Below are 24,212 nucleotides of genomic sequence, written 5' to 3' on the forward strand. Positions count from 1 at the left end.
AACAGCAGCTGTCAGGACAGCTGCCCTGTCCTGCTGCAGGGCGTGATGGGGCCTCAGTGATGCGGCTCCTGGCACAGCACATTATGTGGGGCTCCTGGCATAGCTCCTGGTGGGGACCTGGTCTACACTATATGATAAGTACGCACTAAACTCCAAATCCCTCCATTACCCCACCCCCTCCTTGCTGGGCCATGGAAAAATGATCTTGCTTCAAGCCGGTCCCTGGTGCAAAAAAGATTGGGGACCACTGGTGTAAATGACTGAAGATCCTATTTTCTTTATATCAATACTTTACCATCAGCCTCAACATAGCGGGTAAATCTCCATCACTTCACAGCCATATAATCCAATTGTTTAGGGGAGGTGTCATCCCTAATTATGCACCTCACCATGTCCGAAACAAAGAACCAGTTTATCATCTCAGTGATAAGGAATCTGTCAGCAGTGTTTTGCTATGTAATCTGAGAGCAGCATGATGTAAGGGCTTAGCCCCTGATTCCAGTGATGTGTCACTTACTGGGCTGCTTGCTGCAGTTTTGATAGAATCCCTGTTTTCTCTGCTGTAGATGTAGCAGTGCTCAGAATGCTGAGCTGTATGACCCTGCCCACACCTGATTAGCAGCTTCCTGTGTACACTGTGCATAGGCAGAAAGCTGCCAATCAGTGGTGGGGGCTGCAGAAAGCTTCCAATCAGTGGTGGGGGCTGCAGAAAGCTGCCAATCAGTGGTGGGGGCGGGGTTACACAGATTAGCTGGTCTGCTTGGCATGGGACACCTAGTCCTCTAGTGATAATCTCCTACTGATAAAACGCTGAGTAAGTGAAATCCCTGGAATCAGGGTCTATGACCCTAAATCATGCTGCTCTTAGATTAAACAACAAAAAACTGCTGACAGATTCACTTTAAAGGGGTTGTGCAGCTAGTAAAAAAAAAGTTTTTATTTTTCAAAGGTGCCCTGATTTCAAGATATGAGAACCAGTACAAGGTCTAGCAGCTCTATTTCCTTCATTGGCCCATAACTAGTGAAGTGTATGAAGGGGGCTGGCTAATTTCAATTAACTAAGCCAGCTCCCTTCTATGCCTGTGTATCAGCCGCACAATTACACACCATTTAAAAATAGAAAACAAACCCAAATCATTTATTGAACATCTTGCGCCATATATCAGGACACAATAACGTGGGGGTGGACTTCGAGTGATGTGAAGAAAGTCTTCAAAAGCTCCATACATATCAATCCTGGAAAGAAAAAGGATATAAATCAGAAGAATAAACACCAATACCCTATGTATATACGAAATAATACGTTACAAAGCGGGTATGGACAATAAATGCAGAATATTGCCTATATGTCCTAACACATGACCTTTGAGGCCTCTCCTTTTGTTCGTACTAAATAGGTGTTAATGATGTTATTCAAAGGGTTAAAAGGCAGTGATCAGAGTTGCTAAGGAGGGTGCTGATCGCAACTGTCCACACAATACTGCTTACGTGGGCACATCGCGGTACTCCTGCCATCACAGTTATGGTAAGATCAGTCCGGGATAACCCCATATTATGGGATTAGGGGTTAATAAGCCAGGGTAACCAAAAAACAAGACTCACTATGTTCCTCCTCTCAGACTTTAGGGGCGCCATTCTGGATAAAATAATCTGACATTTCTTTCAGGGCTCTATACCGATGGGAAAGACTATTCTTCACTTCTTTTGGAAGCTCGGCATACCTGTACAGGAAGATTTATAATGGCAGGTAAGTCATCATATGAAAGATTGTATCAGAGATCACACGTGTATACACCACCACAGCATTGTACAGGAAAGGATTCTGGTAATACAGAAATATGGTGCAATCCAATAAAGGAAAGAAAAAATAAAATACCAGTATTAAAGGGAATATGTCTGCAACTTTTTGCTATATAATTGGACAGCAGCATGATGTAGGGGCAGAGAGACCGATTCCAGCGATGTATCACTTAGTTTACTGGGTGCAGCAGTTGTGCTAAAATCAGAGTTTTCTCTGCTGTTCTCTGAATGCTGAGCCCTGTATAACCCCGCCCACACCACTGATTGGCTGCTGTGTACACTGTGTATTGACAGCTACCAATCAGTGACTGGGACGGGTTTACACCAGGAGGCACGAAACACCTAGTCCTCTAGTTATAAACGCCGGCTGAGAAAACACTGATTTTATTGAAACAGCAACACACAGTCTAGTAAGTGACATAGCTGGAATTAGAGTCTCTCCCCCTACATCATGCTGCTCTCAGATTACATAGCAAAACCTGCTGACATATTCCCTTTAAAAGTGAAGTCCAAAGTGGTGGAATGAAGCACTTTAATATTTAAAAATAATGAACAATGCATATAGTCATTTATTTCTGACATTGCAGTCCCGATTGTAAATCGTACAGCAATGGGTTGATGGCCTCACCCAATTGGCACCAAATTGTGCAATTATGTGAAAAACCTTCCCCTGCCCAGGGTATAATCAACTTTTGGGAAGGGAACTAGTGAACTGGGGCACCACTATTAAATCACCCTGGCATGTGTAGGAATAGTAGGTAGAATTTGTGCAAATTGATTAATGGCCAAATCTATCATTCTTGTCCACTGTATGACCACTTCTTACATGACGACATCCGTGGCTCTTCTTCTGATTAGCAGACTTCATCATTGCGACGTGGCACATGTGATGCTCCACCAGACCAACTAATCAAAAGAAGAGCCACGGATCCCGTCATGTAAGAGGTGGTCTTCAGGCCTCCTGTCCAGCGGCAGCAGACCACGCGGCTGATGGATCGGGTTCTGCGAATCAATTCACACCAATTCTAACCTGACCAATTCCACATCCAAGTGAAAGTTTGGTTCAGTGAAAAGTATATTGAATATTTGCTGATGTTTAAGCCTCTTTTACACCTGTGGATTTTGGTCAATGCCTTCCATGTTTTGGAACCAGTCCCGGTTTTGACTTACATAAACTGATAGAAATTACTGACCAGAAGACACAAGTGTGACCAGGCCTCATGCTGGGAGCCTGCAAAACAGATGTGTGCAAAAACTGCAGGATGATCAATAAAAGAGTGCCATCTTGTGGCCATGCTACATACTGCATGCCACTGACAGTTTCAGCCTTGTGCAAATAGACACATTACGAGGCCAAACCAAGGGGTAATCTGCTTACAGGAAGTTATCTGCACCATGGGTATCGGCCCCGCCACTAGGAGGCTGACACTGCACTATGGTTATCGGCCCTGCCACTAGAAGGCTGACACTGCACCATGGGTATAGGCCCTGTCACTAGGAGGCTGACACTGCACCATGGGTATCGGCCCCGCCACTAGGAGGCTGACACTGCACCATGGGTATAGGCCCTTTCACTAGGAGGCTGACACTGTTCTATGGTTATCGGCCCTGCCACTAGGAGGCTGACACTGCACCATGGGTATAGGCCCTGTCACTAGGAGGCTGACACTGCACTATGGTTATCGACCCTGCCACTAGGAGGCTGACACTGCACCATGGGTATAGGCCCTGCCACTAGGAGGCTGACACTGCACCATGGGTATAGGCCCTGCCACTAGGAGGCTGACACTGCACCATGGGTATAGGCCCTGTCACTAGGAGGCTGACACTGCACCATGGGTATAAGCCCTGTCAATAGAAGGCTGACACTGCACCATGGGTATAGGCCCTGTCAATAGGAGGCTGACACTGCACCATGGGCATAGGCCCTGTCAATAGGAGGCTGACACTGCACCATGGGTATAGGCCCTGTCAATAGGAGGCTGACACTGCACCATGGGTATAAGCCCTGTCAATAGAAGGCTGACACTGCACCATGGGTATAGGCCCTGTCAATAGGAGGCTGACACTGCACCATGGGCATAGGCCCTGTCAATAGGAGGCTGACACTGCACCATGGGTATAGGCCCTGTCAATAGAAGGCTGACACTGCACCATGGGCATAGGCCCTGTCAATAGAAGGCTGACACTGCACCATGGGCATAGGCCCTGTCAATAGGAGGCTGACACTGCACCATGGGTATAGGCCCTGTCAATAGAAGGCTGACACTGCACCATGGGTATAGGCCCTGTCAATAGAAGGCTGACACTGCACCATGGGCATAGGCCCTGTCAATAGGAGGCTGACACTGCACCATGGGTATAGGCCCTGTCAATAGAAGGCTGACACTGCACCATGGGTATAGGCCCTGTCACTAGGAGGCTGACACTGCACCATGGGTATAAGCCCTGTCAATAGAAGGCTGACACTGCACCATGGGTATAGGCCCTGTCACTAGGAGGCTGACACTGCACCATGGGTATAGGCCCTGTCACTAGGAGGCTGACACTGCACTATGGTTATTGGCCCCGCCACTAGGAGGCTGACACTGCACCATGGGTATCGGCCCCGCCACTAGGAGGCTGACACTGCACCATGGGTATAGGCCCCGTCACTAGGAGGCTGACACTGCACCATGGGTATAGGCCCGGTCAATAGGAGGCTGACACTGCACCATGGGTATAGGCCCGGTCAATAGGAGGCTGACACTGCACCATGGGTATAGGCCCCGTCACTAGGAGGCTGACACTGCACCATGGGCATAGGCCCTGTCAATAGAAGGCTGACACTGCACCATGGGTATAGGCCCTGTCACTAGGAGGCTGACACTGCACCATGGGTATCAGCCCTGCCACCACTGTGACAGCTGCTTATCTCCAGCTGTTCCCAACAAAAAAGAAAAACCTTGCAAACTAGTGGGGGGGGTCAGAACCAACTTACGTTTGTTCGTAGCCATCAGGCTGGAAACACGGATCCCACCCAAAGTCACGAGGCCCTCGCGGAGATACTATTTGGCCCTGAAATGTCAATAAATCATTAAAAGGAACAGATCATAAAATGCAGCCGTAATTAATAACACTACAAATAGCCAAAAAGAGAAGAAATAAAGAGACTGGGGGTGGTCTCTTCATGTGACTGATACTGGATATACATACCAGGGTCTTCCCTCTGAACAGCAGTACGGGGTCTTCTGGGTTCCCAGTGCTATAGGCAAATGTGCAAAGGGCAAACGCAGATTTATCCTCAAATCCTGCCAACATCCGATGCAAGCCTGAAAACAGAACGAAGCACAAAGACACATTAAGCCCCCGATTTGTGGTGCACCTTACACCGGCGCCCCCTCATTCAGAGATGTGGCATCTTTAGCGAATTTCGGACATCTTTCAACTTCATGTGCCGCAGTCAGAAATATGACTCCAGTACATTTCAGTTGTAGTTTAGGCTACTTTTGACATTAATGGATGATGAATGTGTCAGAAATGTCTGGTCCAGCCTGAGATCGCCATGACGGGCGTAAAAAGGTCAAAAAAAGAAAAATTCTGGCGAAAACAACTTATTGCATCGACCAGTACGACTTTACTTTCCTGACGCTTTATGGCCAACACATATTTCTTCATGATGGTACGTATATGGACAAAAGCAGAAACTCCATACAATGGATGTGATGTCTGCATTAAAGGGGTTGTCTGGGATTAGATCTGGAAAAATATGGTGTTACAATACTGGTGGATCACAGATGAAATCCAATGGATGGTAGGACATAAGCAAGGCACAGTGAAGCAGTAGATAAATGGCCTCAGGAGAGGTAGTGTAAATCCTGTGAAGAGCAGGAACGACGATGACCGAGCTCAGGAGCTGGACACAATATTCAAGCAATCCCTTAAGAGCCCCATACACATTAGGTGGTATTTAGCCAATCCACATTTCATCGTGACCGGCCAACCATCTAACGTGTCTGGGGACCTCCCGACTATCTCTGACAGATGATGTCTGGAGAAGAAAAGGATTGGGCAGGTGAAGGAGTCATACAATGTCGACTTTCTCCCCTAACCCCACTGAAAACACATGAATGCTCAGCCGTCTCATGAGTATGGGGGAGTTAGGAGAAATAGCAATAACGTTTGGCCAATATCCATCCCGTCTGCTTGGCCAGCTGTAAGGCTCCATGTAATCTGAAGTAGGCCCAAACAAGAAGAAAGCTGTCTTACACAGGAACAGTATTGGAGATCTTGATTAAAGGGGTATTCTCAAGTTTAGAAGTTATCCCGTATCCACGGGATAGGGCATACCTTCCTCCTGATCGCTTGGGACCCAACTGCTGGGACCCCCACAGATCCTGAGAACCAGGGCCCCATGTGAATGAAGCGGAGTTTAATCATACGCACTGCCGTTCCATTCATTCTTAAGGTCATGCTGAAGACCAGCTGGGTGTAGCGTTTGGTAATCTCCAGCGATCCCATTAAGAATGAATGGAGCAGCAGTGCGCACGAGCGACCATCGCTCCATTAACCTGGGGCTCTTCAGAGTACCTGTTCTCGGGATCGGTGGGTGTTGCAGCGGTTGGACCTAAAGCAATCGGTAAGCTATTCCCTATCCTGTGGATCAAGCAATGTGAACTGAGGTCTAAGATGGTACACATGCAAGAAATAGGAGCATGTTCACACTAGCAAAAAGATGCAAAACCTACAAAAGACAAAAAATATATCTCATACCCTACCATCATTATATATAAATGTAAAGCAAAGTTGCATATGAAATATAGGGTACTTAGTGAACTATTTTTGATCAAAAAAAGTATACAAGCTGTCCCACCAGCGACAAGGTGACCCTAAATTGGGACGGTACCTACACTGTCTATATTAAAAACCTTACTGTATATCAAAGTTGAAGTAATGCATATAAAAGGGTAGACAAATAGAACCGGGTCCCAATATCAGACCACCTAAGCCCGTGGTAAGCTACATATATACTAACCAGCTCAACAAGGGGGATGCCTATATTAAAACCTACCAGTGTAGGACCGTCCCAATTTAGGGTCACCTTGTCGCTGGTGGGACGGCTTGTATACTTTTTTTGATCCAAAATATTTCACTAAATACCCTATATTTCATATGCAACTTTGCTTTACATTTATATATAATGATGGTAGGGTATGAGATATATTTTTTGTCTTTTGTAGGTTTTGCATCTTTTTACTAGTGTGAACATGCTCCTATTTCTTGCATGTGTACCATCTTAGACCTCAGTTCACATTGCTTGGTTTTTAATATAGACAGTGTAGGACCGTCCCAATTTAGGGTCACCTTGTCGCTGGTGGGACGGCTTGTATACTTTTTTTGATCAAAAATAGTTCATTAAGTACCCTATATTTCATATGCAACTTTGCTTTACATTTATATATAATGATGGTAGGGTATGAGATATATTTTTTGTCTTTTGTAGGTTTTCCTATCCTGTGGATGCAGGATAACTTCAAAACTTTGGAATACCCCTTTATGGACAAGTTCAAAAGCAAAATAACTGCCTCTAGTGGTGAGAAGTGAAAGTGCAGCATGAATCCTCAAAATATAAAACAGCAGCCACTAGTGGCTAATCAACAGGACCGCAGAATCCTTCCAAGCCTGTCCACAAGTGGTGCGTGGTACTGTAGCTCAGTGCCACATATTTCAGTAAAGCTGACCTGCAGTACCAGACACAACTTAAGGACAGCTTTCACGCAGGAGAAAGCAACCATGTTTTTTTAAATCTTGAACAACCCCTTATGTGAGAGACGGGTGTCTGCTGTCCAGGGATGGCGGAGCTGTGCACTGAGACCGGAGCCACAGCTCTGAGTCATGGGCGGGGGAAGACACAGTATGTGTTTTAATACCACCTGGGGAGTGGCTTGTTGTCATGGAGGGAGTAAACACACAAGCTTCCCACAGCACATGTGTAGGTCTGACAGCCAAAGACAGGGTGACGTATACCTGCAGGCGCGGCCTCCGGACACAGCCGAAAGCTGGGGAATAAGGTGCAGCACTTCCGGTGCAGGGTTCGCATTTCTGGTATGAGAGAGCGGCGCTCACAGCTGGGAGCACAGCTGTTTCCAAGGTAATTACTTTACTCCATAATTCAGGGTATATATATCACAGAGTGCTGAAAATGAGCTCATAGCCCCTGATGAAGCAACCATGGGTGGCGACACGTGTTGGGCAAGAATAGCCCACTCACTGGACTTTTTACTTGGCATCAAATGGGTAACTAACCCCTACGCAGTAAGCTAAGGCTTTTCCGCTCTAGATACTGATGAGGGCAGACTGGAGGTCTGGGTAATAGATGTCAGATAGACCCAGGGGATCTCAGGTCAATATATAGATAGGGGGTCTAAACAAATGAGGTACTGAACTGAGGATATATGTGATAGGTGCTGATCCTTAACATTTCTGTTAAATAGCAATGATTGTAAGAGACCACAAGAAACAATAGGAGGTCTAAACAAATAATAATTTTTTTTTTCATTGCATTGAGGGTATGTGCAATAGAGATTATGTATTGTAATAGGGGGAAGTGCAATAAATGTTAACCCTTATATAATCATGACATTTTTGTGAACATTGTATAGTGATTATAATGCATTGACCATCAGAGACAACCCTTGGGTATATAATAGCATGTTACTTATAAAATGAGAGGAAATGTACAGTGAATGGTACCTACTCAGTGGGACGTATGCCACTGAGCTTTTTACTTGTGTTTTAGGTTTGTTTTGGGTGTTTTCAGTAATCGTGGATATAAAATAAAAATGTATATATATATATTTATATCAAATCTGTAGAAACTTGGGTGATCACTGCAAACATAGTGTCCCTCTTTTCTTTTCTTCTTTGATAAATTATGTGAGAGTAAGATTACAGCAACACATACCTTCAGGTTTTAACTTCTCAAGGAACCACTTTCTGCAAAACAAAATCAACCTCCCCTTATTACATAGATATATATATATATATATATATGGTCGACACAAAAAGGGTAGAGCACAAGAAACATGTTCTGCTTGGAAGGAATCTCAGAGGATGCAAGACCACCGGACTAGTAACGCAGCTCCGTCCTCCTCCCCTGAATGGGCTGAGCAGTGGTGTCAGACCTGGTGCACACACGTGTCAGACCTAGTGCGCACATGTGTCAGTCCTGGTGCACACACGTGTCAGGTGCTGCCGGCTTCCCGGGATAAACCACCGTTTTACCCAAAAATATTATTAATAAATTGCAGATTGCAAGATTTTATCGGATATGAAAAGCTCCTGTAAGGATCCTAACATCTAGCACATACATGGGAAATGCACAGACCACAGAAGGGATTGCTTTATTTCATACACTTACATATAGGGGCCGGGAAGACCACCCAGAGCGTTGAAACATAAACATGTGTCTTCAACGATGACTGGACCTTGGATCTGAAATCAGAAAGTACATAAAAAGGCTTGGTTCTATTGAGTGCGTACATCATCCAGATTGAGACTTCTTCTAGGAGCGGAAGGTCCAATAGACGGCCCATAATGGAGTATCCTGTGTGTGTCGTTTAACACCATGTTAGTACAAGAGGCTCTACTTAAAGGGAACCTGTCACCTGGTTTTTCCCATATAATTTACATCATCCATACAGTGTCCTCCTTCATGCTCCTGCGCAGGAAGTACTGTAATGCGCCGATGCTCTTTGGCTTTTCCCATAGGCGAGTATAATAAAAGCTCTTTTTTTGACTTGCAGGGTGGATTGGGGGTCATATATACAGCATTTTAGAGAGCTGTTACATTGGGCTGAAAGGCGGTGGCTGTAGGTTACATTGGAAAAACCTGGTAACAAGTTCCCTTTAAAAGGGACTTACAGAAACTTGCAGATACTGGGACTGCTAGAATTAGGGGAGCGTTGTACTCTGTCTTCTCCACCAGTCCTGTAGACAATGAACAGAGCGAAGGTCAAGCATGGGCCCCTCCGCTCCATTCAAGAATGAATTGTGCAGAGTCTCATTCTAGGGATTCCAGCAGGACCCGCGGACAGACCCCTAGCGATCAGGGGATAGCAGGTAAATGGGCGTTTCCCAAAATCACCTGTTTAGTATAGTGTGGCATACCCGCTTAGGGTAGTGTGGCGGCATACCCGCTTAGGGTAGTGTGGCATACCCAGTAGCGTAGCTACCGGGAGGGGGGGGGGGAGGGGAGTGGCCCCCGGCCCCGCGCTCTGAGGGGGCCCACCCGGAGCTACGCTGTGCAACTGTATAAGGCATGCTGCATGCACGTCGGATACAGTTATACTCCGGGCAGAGCAGGGAGACTCTGTCCCTGCACAGCCCGGAGGCAGCTATGCCGGGGGGCCCCTGGTGCAAGCATCAGGCCCCTAGCTCGTCACAGCCGCAAATTCACTGATGAGAGAGGGAGCATGACGCTCCCTCTCTCATCAGTCCCCTCTGAGTCTGACGTCAGTGACGTCATCACTTGGCGCCCGGCCCGCCGTGCTGAAATGTGTGGGCCGGGTGCGACACTCAGAGCAGCGAGGGAACAAGGAGGAGAGGTGAGTATCATGCTTATTCATTTTTTTGCCGGGGGCAGGGGGAGGGGCGACATTAAACTACAGACTCTGCCCATGAGGGGGGGAGCACATTATACTACAGACTCTGCCCATGAGGGGGGGGGGGGGGGCACATTATACTACAGACTCTGCCCATGAGGGGGGGGGGGGGCACATTATACTACAGACTCTGCCCATGAGGGGGGGGGGGGCACATTATACTACAGACTCTGCCCATGAGGGGGGGGGGGCACATTATACTACAGACTCTGCCCATGAGGGGGGGGGGGGGGGCACATTATACTACAGACTCTGCCCATGAGGGGGGGGGGGGGCACATTATACTACAGACTCTGCCCATGAGGGGGGGGGGGGGCACATTATACTACAAACTCTGCCCATGAGGGGGGGGGGGAGCACATTATACTACAGACTCTGCCCATGAGGGGGGGGGGAGAGCACATTATACTACAGACTCTGCCCATGAGGGGGGGGGGAGCACATTATACTACAGACTCTGCCCATGGGGGGGGGGGGAGCACATTATACTACAGACTCTGCCCATGAGGGGGGGGGGGCACATTATACTACAGACTCTGCCCATGAGGGGGGGGGAGCACATTATACTACAGACTCTGCCCATGAGGGGGGGGGGTACATTATACTACAGACTCTGCCCATGAGGGGGGGGGGGCACATTATACTACAGACTCTGCCCATGAGGGGGGGGAGCACATTATACTACAGACTCTGCCCATGAGGGGGGGGGGGGGCACATTATACTACAGACTCTGCCCATGAGGGGGGGGGGAGCACATTATACTACAGACTCTGCCCATGAGGGGGGGGAGCACATTATACTACAGACTCTGCCCATGAGGGGGGGGGGGGGGAACATTATACTACAGACTCTGCCCATGAGGGGGGGGGGGGAACATTATACTACACTCTGCCCATGGGGGGGCACATTATACTACAGACCCTGCCCATGAGGGGGGGCACATCATACTACAGACTCTGCCCATGAGGGGGGACACATCATACTACAGACTCTGCCTACGGGGAAGGAGCATTATACTACAGACTCTGCCTACGGGGAGGGAGCATTATACTACAGACTCTGCCCATGAGGGGGGGGGGGGCACATTATACTACAGACCCTGCCCATGAGGGGGGGCACATCATACTACAGACTCTGCCCATGAGGGGGGACACATCATACTACAGACTCTGCCTACGGGGAGGGAGCATTATACTACAGACTCTGCCTACGGGGAGGGAGAATTATGCTACAGACTCTGCCTATGGGGAGGGAGCATTATACTACAGACTCTGCCTATGGGGAGGGAGCATTATACTGCAGACTCTGCCTATGGGGAGGGAGCATTATACTGCAGACTCTGCCTATGGGGAGGGAGCATTATACTGCAGACTCAGCCTATGGGGAGGGAGCATTATACTGCAGACTCAGCCTATGGGAAGGGAGCATTATACTACAGACTCAGCCTATGAGGGGGGGGGGGCATTATACTACAGACTCTGCCTATGGGAAGGGGGGGGGGGGAGCATTGCAGGGGGGGCCCTGATGCAAGCATCAGGCCCCTAGCTCATCACAGCCGCAAATTCACTGATGAGAGAGGGAGCATGACGCTCCCTCTCTCATCAGTCCCCTCTGAGTCTGACGTCAGTGACGTCATCACTTGGCGCCCGGCCCGCTGTGCTGAAATGTGTGGGCCGGGTGCGACACTCAGAGCAGCGAGGGAACAAGGAGGAGAGGTGAGTATCATGCTTATTCATTTTTTTGCGGGGGGAGGGGCGACATTATACTACAGACTCTGGCTATGAGGGGGGGGGGGAGCACATCATACGACAGACTCTGCCCACGAGGGGGGGGGGGAGCACATCACACGACAGACTCGGCCCACGAGGGGGGGGGGGGGAGCACATCACACGACAGACTCGGCCCACGAGGGGGGGAGCATCACACGACAGACTCGGCCCGCGGGGAGGGAGCATCACACGACAGACTCGGCCCGCGGGGAGGGAGCATCACACGACAGACTCGGCCCGCGGGGAGGGAGCATCACACGACAGACTCGGCCCGCGGGGAGGGAGCATCACACGACAGACTCGGCCCGCGGGGAGGGAGCATCACACGACAGACTCGGCCCGCGGGGAGGGAGCATCACACGACAGACTCGGCCCGCGGGGAGGGAGCATCACACGACAGACTCGGCCCGCGGGGAGGGAGCATCACACGACAGACTCGGCCCGCGGGGAGGGAGCATCACACGACAGACTCTGCCCGCGGGGAGGGAGCATTATACTAGAAGTAGGCTATTTGTACAGTGTGGGGATTACAGTTAGGGTCATACAGTGTGGGAGATAATGTGGGGTCTTTCCACAGTGTGGGGGCCATCATACAGTGTGGGAGACACCAGTTTGGAGGTTACTTAGGGGTCAGTATACTGTGTGGGGGTACTGTACAGTGAGGGGGCATTATACTATGTATAGGAGAGCATCATACTGCGTATAGGGGACTTGTACATGGGGGGAGACTCAGGACATTATTAAATCTTAAGTGGGAACTTATCGTTATAGGGGAACTCAGGTTATTATGACTGTCAGAGGGGCACACAAAGGGCATTATTACTTTCTAGGGGGCACAATGTGGCCACCGTTTTCTAGTGCACTTGCACACGGCATTACTATATTCTAGAGGTTTGTTTTACCATCTAGAGGGCGCACAGTACCACACAGTAGGTGCAGTAATAGGGACACATTTTGCAGCAGAGGCTCAGTATTGGGGTATCAGCAGGATGAGGAGTTTGTGCAGGTTGGAAATAGATGGGGAAGGGGCCTAAAATATAAAGAGTCAAATGTGTCTTTGTTGTGATCTCTGCAGACCTGAGACTCTGAGTCCTGGATGGAGGAGTTGTCGTGTCGGTCTGGGCCAGATGGAAAAGATGGGAAAAGTGAACAATTTAATCAGAAAGAACGTCAGCTGTAAGTCACTATATAAAACTGTACTGTAATCTCCTATAGGTTCTGTAGGACTGGTATCTATCAATATATGTCACCATATGGCGGTAATATCAGTGCTGTATAGAGATTATTCTCAATAACAGCTCGGTCATCTGCTGAGGTTCCTCTACATCCACTCTCTGGGTGCGCCACCATAGCTGTAATCAGGGTTACCTGGTTAGGGGCCCATCAGAAGTTTCGCCCCCCCCCCCCCCCCCCCCCGAACCAAAACCCTAGCTACGCCTCTGGGCATACCTGTTTAATGTAGTCTGGCATGCCTGTTTAATATAGCGTGGCATACCTGTTTAGTGTAGCGTGGCACACCTCTTTAGTGTAGCGTGGCATACCTGTTTAGTGTAGCGTGGCATACCTGTTTAGTGTAGCGTGGCATACCTGTTTAGTGTAGTGTGGCATACCTGTTTAGTGTAGTGTGGCGTACCTGTTTTGCGGCCTCTTTACACTTTTGAATTGAAATCTCATCAGATTCTCCTTGGTATTCAGGCACTAAATATGGAAAAGAAAAAAACATTGATATGTTACAAAATGAGAAAAGGCAGAAAAAAAAAACACAACTTCAGCTGTTTTTTACATTTAAAATTTTAGTCCGTTTACTGTGTTCATGCACAAATAAAGTGTTAAAGAATATCTAAACCTGACACTTTATTTTATCCTCTTTATTGCAATCACACCCGTGGGGATCCGGGTTCTGAAACCCCCACGATCACTCAAAACTCTCCCAAAAGGTGCGCAGCTCAGGAGCAGACACAAGACAGAGATTTTAGATTGAATCCATACTCTGCTCAGTGTGTGCCATCCTGTCTCTCGAGTTGTGAACTTGTAGGGGATTTTTGAGCGATCAGTGGGGGACTCAGAACCCGAACCCCCACTGATCTGCTTGCAATTAAGACAAAAAAAATAACAAAGGTTTAGCTATTCTGTAACTTAATCCTGTGGTTATGTATAATTATGACAACACCAAATTGATCTAGTTGTATTATTTTGTAAAATAATACAATGTTTAAAAGAAAAAAATAAGTTTTTGTATATCCAGAGACGCACAAGCATTACATTTTTTTGACCAACTGAGCTACATGAGCTCCCCGTGTGGCTGCCAGTGATTGACATGTTTCTCTCATAGCAAACACCTATAGTGGCTCAGGGAAAGCCAACAGTGATGGACTAGTCTGGTCCCTGGACAGATGTTTAAAGAATATTTTCTCTGAAACGCCAAAGCATTTCAGAGGAGAACATACCTGGTGGCAATCACACAACCCGGCTATGATATATGCTGCATGCGGTTTGGACAGCATGAATCAGATGACAGGTTCCCTTTAACTGCAGCATTTAAAAAGTCTGAAGGGGTTCTCCGATCTTCGGCTACAAGTCTGCAGTCACTCACAATGAGGATTCTCCGGTACCAGCACCGGCCAGTCATGTGACCACAAGTATGTTATCTGCATATTCCCGGACACATTCAGACTAGACTGTATCCGGCCTTTTTCAATTCACTTGCATTGAGCGAGGATGCGCACATCTAGTCGGCAAGTGACCACATGTTTGCAAGTCACATACATACTTACGCCACTCCCGGCGCTGGAGAATCCTCACAATGCTCAGTGTGTACGCTGTGAGGATTCACATGTCTGCAGTCACATGGAGTGACTGCAGACTTGTAGCCGTAGACAGGACAGCCCCTTTAACTGCAGGGATTGGAGCTTCAGTCCCAACAGATATAGTGGGAACAGTCACAGGCGTAACTCCTGTATCCCGACCATCTCTGGGGCGCTTATATTCGGGAACTTGTTAAAGTCGCACATAACAACAAGCCTTGTCTTAATGCCGATCACATGGTTTAGCTTATAGGGACTGATTCAGTAACACTAGCATATATGTAGCCAGGTTTGAAGAAAAGCCCCCTTGAATCAGATGCGCCAAATTCATTAATGAACGTGTTCCCTTTATGAATCTGGAAAGGCTGCAGAATCCGAAATCTGTTCCCGTTACTTCCAATAGTTTTCATGACTTATCCGGCAGATGCCCATCCAGTCCGTGGGTGATGAAAGCTCAGGGTGCCGCGGTCACCGGATACGGTGCGAGAGTGTTCCTGGGATTTGCATTATATGGAGACAAAACCACGATATGACGCAACGGGAACCTCTAGAACACTTACAGTCAATCTTCTTAGCTACAAGCTTACAGGGAAACTTATCTCCGAGTATCTGAATGACCTGCGGAAACAGAAATGAAGACAAACTGGTAAACTGGAAATGACCTTGTTGGGTTTTCTTCTGTACATGTTCTAATATATATATATATATGTTATATGTTGTTATACGGAGGCCGCTATGACTGTGCAGAGTACATGACTGCACTACAGCTACAAATGGGCAACCTCTCCGGAAAAATTAACTTTATATCCTGGATTTTCAAGGGTTTTTGGGAGGCTTAGTAACGCAACTTCCTCCACCTTGTATGGCAGCATGGGCGACCTTGTGTATATGGTGTCTGAGTGTACAAATGGGCAACAGGGCACGGGCAGCAGAGCGCAGGCAACAGGGCGCGGGCAGCAGAGCGCGGGCAGCAAGGTGCAGGCAGCAGAGCGCGGGCAGCAGGGTGCAGGCAGTAGAACGCGGGCAGCAAGGTGCAGGCAGTAGAGCGCGGGCAGCAAGGTGCAGGCAGTAGAGCGCGGGCAGCAAGGCGCAGGCAGTAGAGCGCGGGCAGCAAGGCGCAGGCAGTAGAGCGCGGGCAGCAAGGCGCAGGCAGTAGAGCGCGGGCAGCAAGGCGCAGGCAGTAGAGCGCGGGCAGCAAGGCGCAGGCAGTAGAGTGCGGGCAGCAAGGCGCAGGCAGCAGGGTGCGGGCAGCAGAGCGCGGGCAGCAGGGTGCAGGCAGCAGAGCGCGAGCAGCAGGGTGCAGGCAGCAGAGCGCGAGCAGCAGGGTGCAGGCAGCAGAGCGCGGGCAGCAGGGTGCAGGCAGCAGAGCGCGGGCAGCAGGGTGCAGGCAGCAGAGCGCGGGCAGCAGGGTGCAGGCAACAGAGCGCGGGCAGCAGGGTGCAGGCAGCAGAGCGCGGGCAGCAGGGTGCAGGCAGCAGAGCGCGGGCAGCAGGGTGCAGGCAGCAGAGCGCGGGCAGCAGGGTGCAGGCAGCAGAGCGCGGGCAGCAAGGTGCAGGCAGCAGAGTGCGGGCAGTAGGGTGCAGGGTGCAGGCAGCAGAGCACGAGCAGCAGGGTGCAGGCAGCAGAGCGCGGGCAGCAGGGTGCAGGCAGCAGAGCGCGGGCAGCAGGGTGCAGGCAGCAGAGCGCGGGCAGCAGGGTGCAGGCAGCAAGGTGCAGGAAGCAAAGCGCGGGCAGCAGGGTGTGGCCAACAAGGCCAAGCACTATTTGTTACTGCTATTCCTGAACCACTAATGGTAAGAGAAGTATCCAGTAATACTGTAGAAGGTCACCAGGCACTAGCGCTGTCAACCTGTACTGTGGGCAACTTATATACCGTATGGACTCTTATAGGAGTTGTACATGTATTTTGGACTAAAAATCATTTTTGATATTTGTTTCCATTAAAACATTTTGCAGAGTTTGGTTTTTACAGGCTCTGTGTGCCGGCATAGTCAACTTTGATGTGGTCTATGGTCATAAATCAGCTCAGAGGAGTTCAGAAATTGTGATAGTATAGTAACAAACTCTTCCAATGGACAGTCAGAACAAGCTCACTGATGGATTTTTAGTTACGTAATTCATACTGCAGCCAGCAATAGACTGTGACACAGAGGTTATAGTGGGCAAATAGTACAACATTTTAATAAAACCCAATTATAAACATGATTGTTAGTCAAAATACATGAATTCATCTAAGAAGAAATAAAAAAATTGACCCCAAAAGTTGTCAACCCCTTTAATTCTCCCAAAGGCGATATCAGTTGACTCCTCCTGAGCTGGATATATCCATACTAAGATAGTCGTTCTGGTTGTGCCCAGCAACAAAAGATGGGAACTTCCCTCATTTCTTTCCAAAAAACAAAATTTTGTATAGTTTTATCCCATGGGGCGAACAGACATTAACCATAAGGGGCACTCTGGCCGGAACAAGTTTGCAGGGAGAGGAGCACACTATAGTAGACAGCGTTTTATATACTGAATAACATTAGTTCGGGACTTCTTAGTGGGATACAATGTATATTTTAAAGGATACTTGCCATTGGATGTGCTGATGTCATACTGATTGATAATCTGCTCCCCACTGCCTAACTGCGGGAAGCCGACTGTCAATCTGCAACTACCTGCCTGTTTTTTTTTGTTTTTTTTTTACTATGGGTCTAAAAACGAAGTCCTGGATAACGTCTTTAAGAACGAGGACTATTTTGGCCTCAATGACCAAACCTTGTTCTTGTGTGTTGTTGCATTCCAGAAGCCATTATTCATTATTTTTTTATTCTCTCAGTAGCTTGTTTTTGCAGGATGAGTTAGTGGCACCACTTTGGACTACATATAACTTATTAACCAAATGAAAAAACAAAGCAAAATGTTTTACGTCATTCTTCACATGGCGGCACTGAGAACGTGTTCACACATTAACTTTATTCTCCAGGTCAGTACGATTATGGCGATACAAAAGTGCTATAGTTTTATACAGTACAGTACGTATTTTATTGAGGCACGACTTGTACACTATTGATTTTACTGAATAATGTACTGAAAACAGGAAAAAAAAAATTCCAAGGAAAAGGTGAAAAAAAAAATGCAATTCCGCCATTGTTTTTTGGGTTTTGCTTTTATTGTGCATTTATTTTATTGTTCATTGCGCGGTAAAAATGACCTGGCAACAATTGTCCACGTCAGTCCTATACCAGCGATATTAAATATGCATCGATTGATTTCTATGTAAGTGCTGAAAAAATATCTGAATATTGTAAAAAAAACCCTGTTTTTCCATTGTGTCGCCATTTTCCGAGACCGGTAACATTTTATTGTTACCGGTCTCGCGGTAAACTGAAGTTTTTACTGACACCAATATTGTGAATATAAGAGGATTTGATTTCTTATTGTTACATTTTTTTTTTAGGGAGCTAAAGTGACCAAACCCCCTCCCCCCTTCAATTCTGGAAATTAGATTCTTTTTAGTTGTTCCAGGGGATTGATAGGACCTAGTGTGCGTTTGCATTGAAAAGCCACTGTCAGAGATTGACAGCAGCATGTAAATGGTTAACAGCCACGGACGGAATTCCGGCCGTGGCTGCTGGAGACAGGTGCCGGCTACGTAATACAGCCGGTATCTGCTGTGTGTGGAGGAAACTCTTGAGCCCCCTCCACATCTGTAGACGCCTTCCCAGGACGTTAATTCAGATCCTAAGGAGGTAATGGCCGAAAATGACCCGTGAGACGGATGAGAACAGGACATGCTTGGAGTCTCAAGGACCGGAGACGTGGATCCATTTTTTAAAACCTATTTGTGTATGGAAAAATGAAACTCTATGGGTCAGTGTAATGTCCCAACATGAGAATGCAGCACTATACTGACAGTCCGACTAGACGTGAGCGGCCTCACTCAATACAAGTGAACGTCTAGTTGTACTGTGGCCAGAAGTATACAAATCGCATATTTGCAGTCACGTGACGGTCTCTTCATGCGGTCCGTAACGGAGAATCCTGAAAATTCAGACATCTGCAGTCACATTGAGTGAATGTAGACATTCAATAGAACACTGGACAACCCCTTTAAGTAGATTAAGAAGTTTTACCAGGAGTACAACTTATCGCCTATCTACAGTATAGCAGATCGCTGGGGGGGCTCCACCACTAGGACCATCAGCCACGATTAAGGATGTCACCCTTTGAATTGAGTGGTATCAAGCAAACACCCCATCACTCTTTTTGGGGTCTAAAAGGTGAAAGCTCTCGGTTATCGCTGTCAGCTGGAGAAAAATGTAATTGAGTATGCCTGACTGCTGTTCCATCCAAATGCCGGACCCCGGACATCCCTACTGGAGCTTGGTGGGGTCCCAGTGATCAGTAACCTATCATGACAAGTTGTAATCTTGGCTCTTAGCTCAGCCCCTTTAACCCCACTGATCATAAAGTGACAGCGTAACCTAGCAACAGCCCTTACCTTTCTAATCAGAATAATAACCCTTTAAGAGTTTGAGGAAGTCTTTAAAATATGGAATTTAATTTCCTGTAATAAATTGAAATAATTCGGCAAATTGGCCGATGAGTGAGAAGAGCAGGGAAAGTCGTAGAGAGCCCTCTAACTAGTAATAAAAAGTCTGCTGTCATTCCCAGAAACAGCACCACTCTGACACACAGGTCGTGTCGGGTATTACATCCAGGCGTCCTGCAGGATACGTCACGTATGTGGCTCGTTCTCTATGTCACCGTGTGTAATAATGAATACGGCTTCCACCTCACCCAATGCTGAGCCTCCCATCATGTCTGCCCTAGGACACCACCACATACCTCCTCCAGCTTCTTGGCATTGCCCGTCACAAACACCACGCTCCTGCCAGTCACTGCAGCCATCTCCACACTTCACATGGACAGCAGGCAAAAGGCCACCTCCTGCTGCAGCCCCCGCCCCGAACACACCAGCACCAATAACCCAAGACCACCACGACCTGGAAGTGATTGTGTCACTGTACAGCACTAACATGCCCTGAGCCTGAGCTGACACTAGATGGCGCTGTGCACGTGTAATAAGAAGCTGCGTATTCCGGGCTGTCAGAAGCAGACGCTGCCACTTAGCTGTTCACACGTCCAGTTGTCATCTGTTTAATGCCGTGTTCACACGTTCAGTGTTTGGTCAGTATTTTACATCAGTATCTGTAAGCCAAAACCAGGAGTGGGTGATAAATACAGAAGTGGTGACGTGTTTCTATTATACTTTTCCTCGGATTGTTCCACTTCTGGTTTTGCCTTATAAATACTGAGGTAAAATACTGACCAAATACCGAACGTGTGAACATGGCCTAACGAATCCAATATTAAAATAATGGAGAAAAACGGGTGCAAAATGTAAACCCAAATTTCCATTTTGATCCATCTATAAATGGACACTTTGGTTTCCAGTTGTAACGGATTCATTTTTACAATGACCATTCGTTATGATCCATTTTTCATAGACTTCAATGTTTAATAATATGGATCCTTTTGCAATCTGTTTTTTTTTTTGGGGGGGGGGATAAAAATAGTTTTGCAGATTAAGTTTTTATTTTTGTTTCTGGCTCAAAAACAGAAATCAGCCAAAACGGAGTCAAACGGAAGATCTTGTATGACACTTCTATTCCCACTCACATGAATGGACCCTGGACTGCTACGTTTTATGTCCAAGAGATCCAAAACATAAATAACTACGGGCCATGTGAACAGGGGCTAACAACGAGCTGTCACTACACAGCGCTGATTGTATTCACAGGCATCACTGCAGGTACATGGAAGGAAATATATGCGCCCCAATTCATTGTTGCATTTGCGTGTTTTTTGTCAAGGTTTTGGTATTTTGTGCCATTTTTTTCTCTTTGCACCCCATCCATCTTTCTATTTGTGCTTTTTTTTATTATTTTACGTGTTCACTTATTTTTTTATTTTTAGTTCCCCATTGTGGACGGGGTTTAGGGTTTCCAGATGTTTTCGTCCGATTCACGGCTTTTCAAAGCGTTGTTACATTTCTCAGAAATGTTCTTTATCACCCGGTAATGCGGTTCTATGCACACCAGCAATTTTTGCAACAGTAAAAGAAAGAAAAAGAAGACCATTTTGGACTTTGCGCAAAAAAAAAACTGCAAATGATGAATGAGATCCATAGTATTTCTGTGGACCAGGATGGCGTACCTCACCCTGATGTCGGCTTCCTCACCTTTCCTCTTGAATCGCGCTATCCTGAGATGAGTGGATCAAGATGACACAAAGATCAAGAGGAAAATTGTGCTACTGTCGGGTACTGGTTATGCTCCACTACTCAGACAACGCTTTCTCAATCCCTATGTATCCCCCCAGCAAATAATAACACCTATACTCACTTCTGGTGCCGGCACTGTTCCAGCAGTGATAGTACTGTCTCTCCTGTGACACTGTTATGTCATGCGATCCCTGCAGCCAATCAGCGCTGGCTTCACTCTCCGTGCCTTTAAACAAATCACAGACATCTGGAGGAAGTGAGTACTGCTGTTCTCTCACTTTCTCTGGATCTACGTGATTCGTCTATAGAAGAGGAGAATGAAGTGGTCTCTGATTGGTCGCAGGGATTGTGTTACATAACAGTGTCACAGGAAAGACACCGCTGGAACAGCGCCGGCACCAGAGGTGAGAATGGGTGTTATTATTTTACAAAAGGGAAACATGGGAATGAGAAATGGTTGTCGGAGTAGTGGACAACCCCTTTAAATTTGTATCATAAAATACTGGAGTCTGTAACAAAACTTGTGGAAAGGGTAAAAAACACCTGTGACCAAAATCTACCCTGGTAGACATGGATTTTTCCAGAGCCGGCGAGAATATTTCTTTCCATAGAGGAGGACGAGCCTCATCTACATCTAGACGCCCGACACCTGATTCCTCCAGTAAGATCACACTGGAAACGATAAAACACTGGATCCCTCTCTCCTCCAATGTCTTACACATCTGATAATTTACTTATGTGCTTACACCGTGAGATGGTAGGACTCTTATGGCATTGTACAATTGTGGAAGGATAATTCTCATCATCATAAATGGATACAATTGCAAACTTGTTGTAAAAATGAGAAATTTTGCAGTTTACTGGTTATTAAAAAATCTTTTCTGGTCTTAAGACTGGAAGAATTTTGTTATTGGGTACTGCTTGTTGCCTAGGTTACCGACCACTTCTGCAGTGTATCAGCGGAGGCAGATCTCCAAGGCAACAAGAGCTTTCAAAGTGTTTCCAATAGAGGGTTGGACTCGGGGTCACTGGAGCTGCCCCTTCTCTGCCCTTCCATAGCACTGGAGGGTGGACTGCTCCGGTCCCTTACACCCAGTGTGATGGAGCAGCATGGGGGAGGATGGATAAGCAATGAAGGGACCACAACTGTCATGGCGGCTCCCGCCACATCCATGTCACACACTCGTCTAGTGCGATGATGATGCCGCCGATCACAACTGCACAACACAAACACATGGAGAGACCCAGTCCCGCCCCCCGTCCAATGAAAAGTTGTGCCGGCAAGTCACTGGCCAATCAGAATACGCGCTTCCGCTCAGGCCTTTTGCTCAGTGGCTTTGACCCGGAAGTGTTTGTGCACATGTGACAGAGATGAGCTAGAATCTGCGCGATGAACCTGTTACCGAGGAGCAGTAAGGAGTTCTCCTCCAGCCAGTACTGGGAGCAGTTCTTCCGGCGCCGCGGGGAGCGGGCGTTCGAGTGGTACGGAGGCTACCTGGAGCTGTGCGCCGTGCTGCACAAGTACATTAAGCCGAAGGATAAGGTCAGCACAGCGCCCTCTGCTGGCCGCGCTCTTCCTTGCTCACGTGTGTGCTGGTGGGGGAGCGACAAGTGATATTCCGCAGACCTGAGTGTAATGTGCTAGAATAATTGTGGGACATGTACAAAAGTGCAGAATAATGACTGTTCCTGCTGTAAATACTTCCTGTGTACAACTGGCTGATGGCAGCCTGCATTCTGCTGATGGATCTGACTCCTCTGCTGGTATTAGATCGGTGTAACAGACATGGTGCATGTGTACAGATGGCAGCCTGCATTCTGCTGATGGATCTGACTCCTCTGCTGGTATTAGATCGGTGTAACAGACATGGTGCATGTGTACAGATGGCAGCCTGCATTCTGCTGATGGATCTGACTCCTCTGCTGGTATTAGATCGGTGTAACAGACATGGTGCATGTGTACAGATGGCAGCCTGCATTCTGCTGATGGATCTGACTCCTCTGCTGGTATTAGATCGGTGTAACAGACATGGTGCATGTGTACAGATGGCAGCCTGCATTCTGCTGATGGATCTGACTCCTCTGCTGGTATTAGATCGGTGTAACAGACATGGTGCATGTGTACAGATGGCAGCCTGCATTCTGCTGATGGATCTGACTCCTCTGCTGGTATTAGATCGGTGTAACAGACATGGTGCATGTGTACAGATGGCAGCCTGCATTCTGCTGATGGATCTGACTCCTCTGCTGGTATTAGATCGGTGTAACAGACATGGTGCATGTGTACAGATGGCAGCCTGCATTCTGCTGACGGATCTGACTCCTCTGCTGGTATTAGATCGGTGTAACAGACATGGTGCATGTGTACAGATGGCAGCCTGCATTCTGCTGACGGATCTGACTCCTGCTGCTCTGTTATTAGATGGCTGTATGTGACATGTAGAATTTGAAAGACTGGGTGGACAGATGGCAGCCTGCATTCTGCTGACAGATCTGACTCCTCTGCTGCTGTTATTAGATGGCTGCATCATACATGGTGGATGCTTTGGGGATTTCCTGTGTGACTTTTCCAGCTAAGCCCCTCAGCACATTACAGAACAATACAAGTGAATGATGTTTGCATATCTGCACGCGTTTCCAGACTTGATTTTCATTGCAATCCTAAAAATCATGTAGCTGCAGGGACATGTGTGAACGTTCTCTTCCTCTAATCAGGTCTTAAATGGGGTTGTTCAGTCATATAATATTGATACATATTCCACTGTCAGGTCATCAGGCTCAGCCTATTCATGTGACTTGGAGCTGATCTGCTGTACTCGGCAGCTGCTGCTACTCGTTGAATGCAGCACTGCTGTTCAGCTCCATTGTTTACATCCGGCCACTACTAGTGCTAATGACAGCTGATGAGTGGGGTGCCAACAATCT

At 47.6% G+C, this 24,212-nt stretch overlaps 2 protein-coding genes across 2 annotated transcripts in view; one reads left to right on the plus strand and one right to left on the minus strand.

Moving 5' to 3' along the window:
* Positions 1 to 1,109: 1,109 nt before the first annotated feature.
* ITPA (inosine triphosphatase) lies at positions 1,110 to 20,040 on the minus strand. Its single transcript, XM_073643135.1, has 9 exons — positions 19,850 to 20,040; positions 15,577 to 15,634; positions 13,846 to 13,910; positions 9,200 to 9,273; positions 8,744 to 8,775; positions 4,996 to 5,111; positions 4,781 to 4,857; positions 1,603 to 1,721; positions 1,110 to 1,236 (listed from the first exon to the last, which is right to left on the minus strand). The coding sequence occupies exons 1-8, from the start codon at positions 19,910 to 19,912 to the stop codon at positions 1,616 to 1,618; spliced, it is 591 nt and encodes a 196-aa protein (XP_073499236.1). The 5' UTR covers positions 19,913 to 20,040; the 3' UTR covers positions 1,110 to 1,236; positions 1,603 to 1,615.
* A 2,577-nt stretch (positions 20,041 to 22,617) lies between these two features.
* METTL13 (methyltransferase 13, eEF1A N-terminus and K55) overlaps positions 22,618 to 24,212 on the plus strand; it is a 32,246-nt gene continuing 30,651 nt past the window's right edge. Inside the window, exon 1 of the mRNA XM_073643134.1 lies at positions 22,618 to 22,830. Within this exon, the coding sequence (XP_073499235.1) occupies positions 22,678 to 22,830 (153 nt within the window). The 5' untranslated portion in view covers positions 22,618 to 22,677. The remainder of the gene's footprint in view (positions 22,831 to 24,212) is intronic.

The sequence above is a fragment of the Phyllobates terribilis genome, unplaced genomic scaffold (assembly GCF_046119375.1).
Source record: "Phyllobates terribilis strain yellow unplaced genomic scaffold, ASM4611937v1 Scaffold_8__6_contigs__length_399053987, whole genome shotgun sequence".
Lineage (NCBI taxonomy): Eukaryota > Metazoa > Chordata > Amphibia > Anura > Dendrobatidae > Phyllobates > Phyllobates terribilis.

Coding starts and splice junctions, on each gene's coding strand:
- ITPA (XM_073643135.1), bottom strand. CDS start 19,912: ATGGCTGCAGTGACTGGCAGGAGCGTGGTGTTTGTGACGGGCAATGCC. Junction 5,112..8,743: donor TGAGAAGTTAAAACCTGAAG/GTATGTGTTGCT, acceptor TTCTGTTTTCAG/GCTTGCATCGGATGTTGGCA. Junction 4,858..4,995: donor TGTTCAGAGGGAAGACCCTG/GTATGTATATCC, acceptor TTGACATTTCAG/GGCCAAATAGTATCTCCGCG.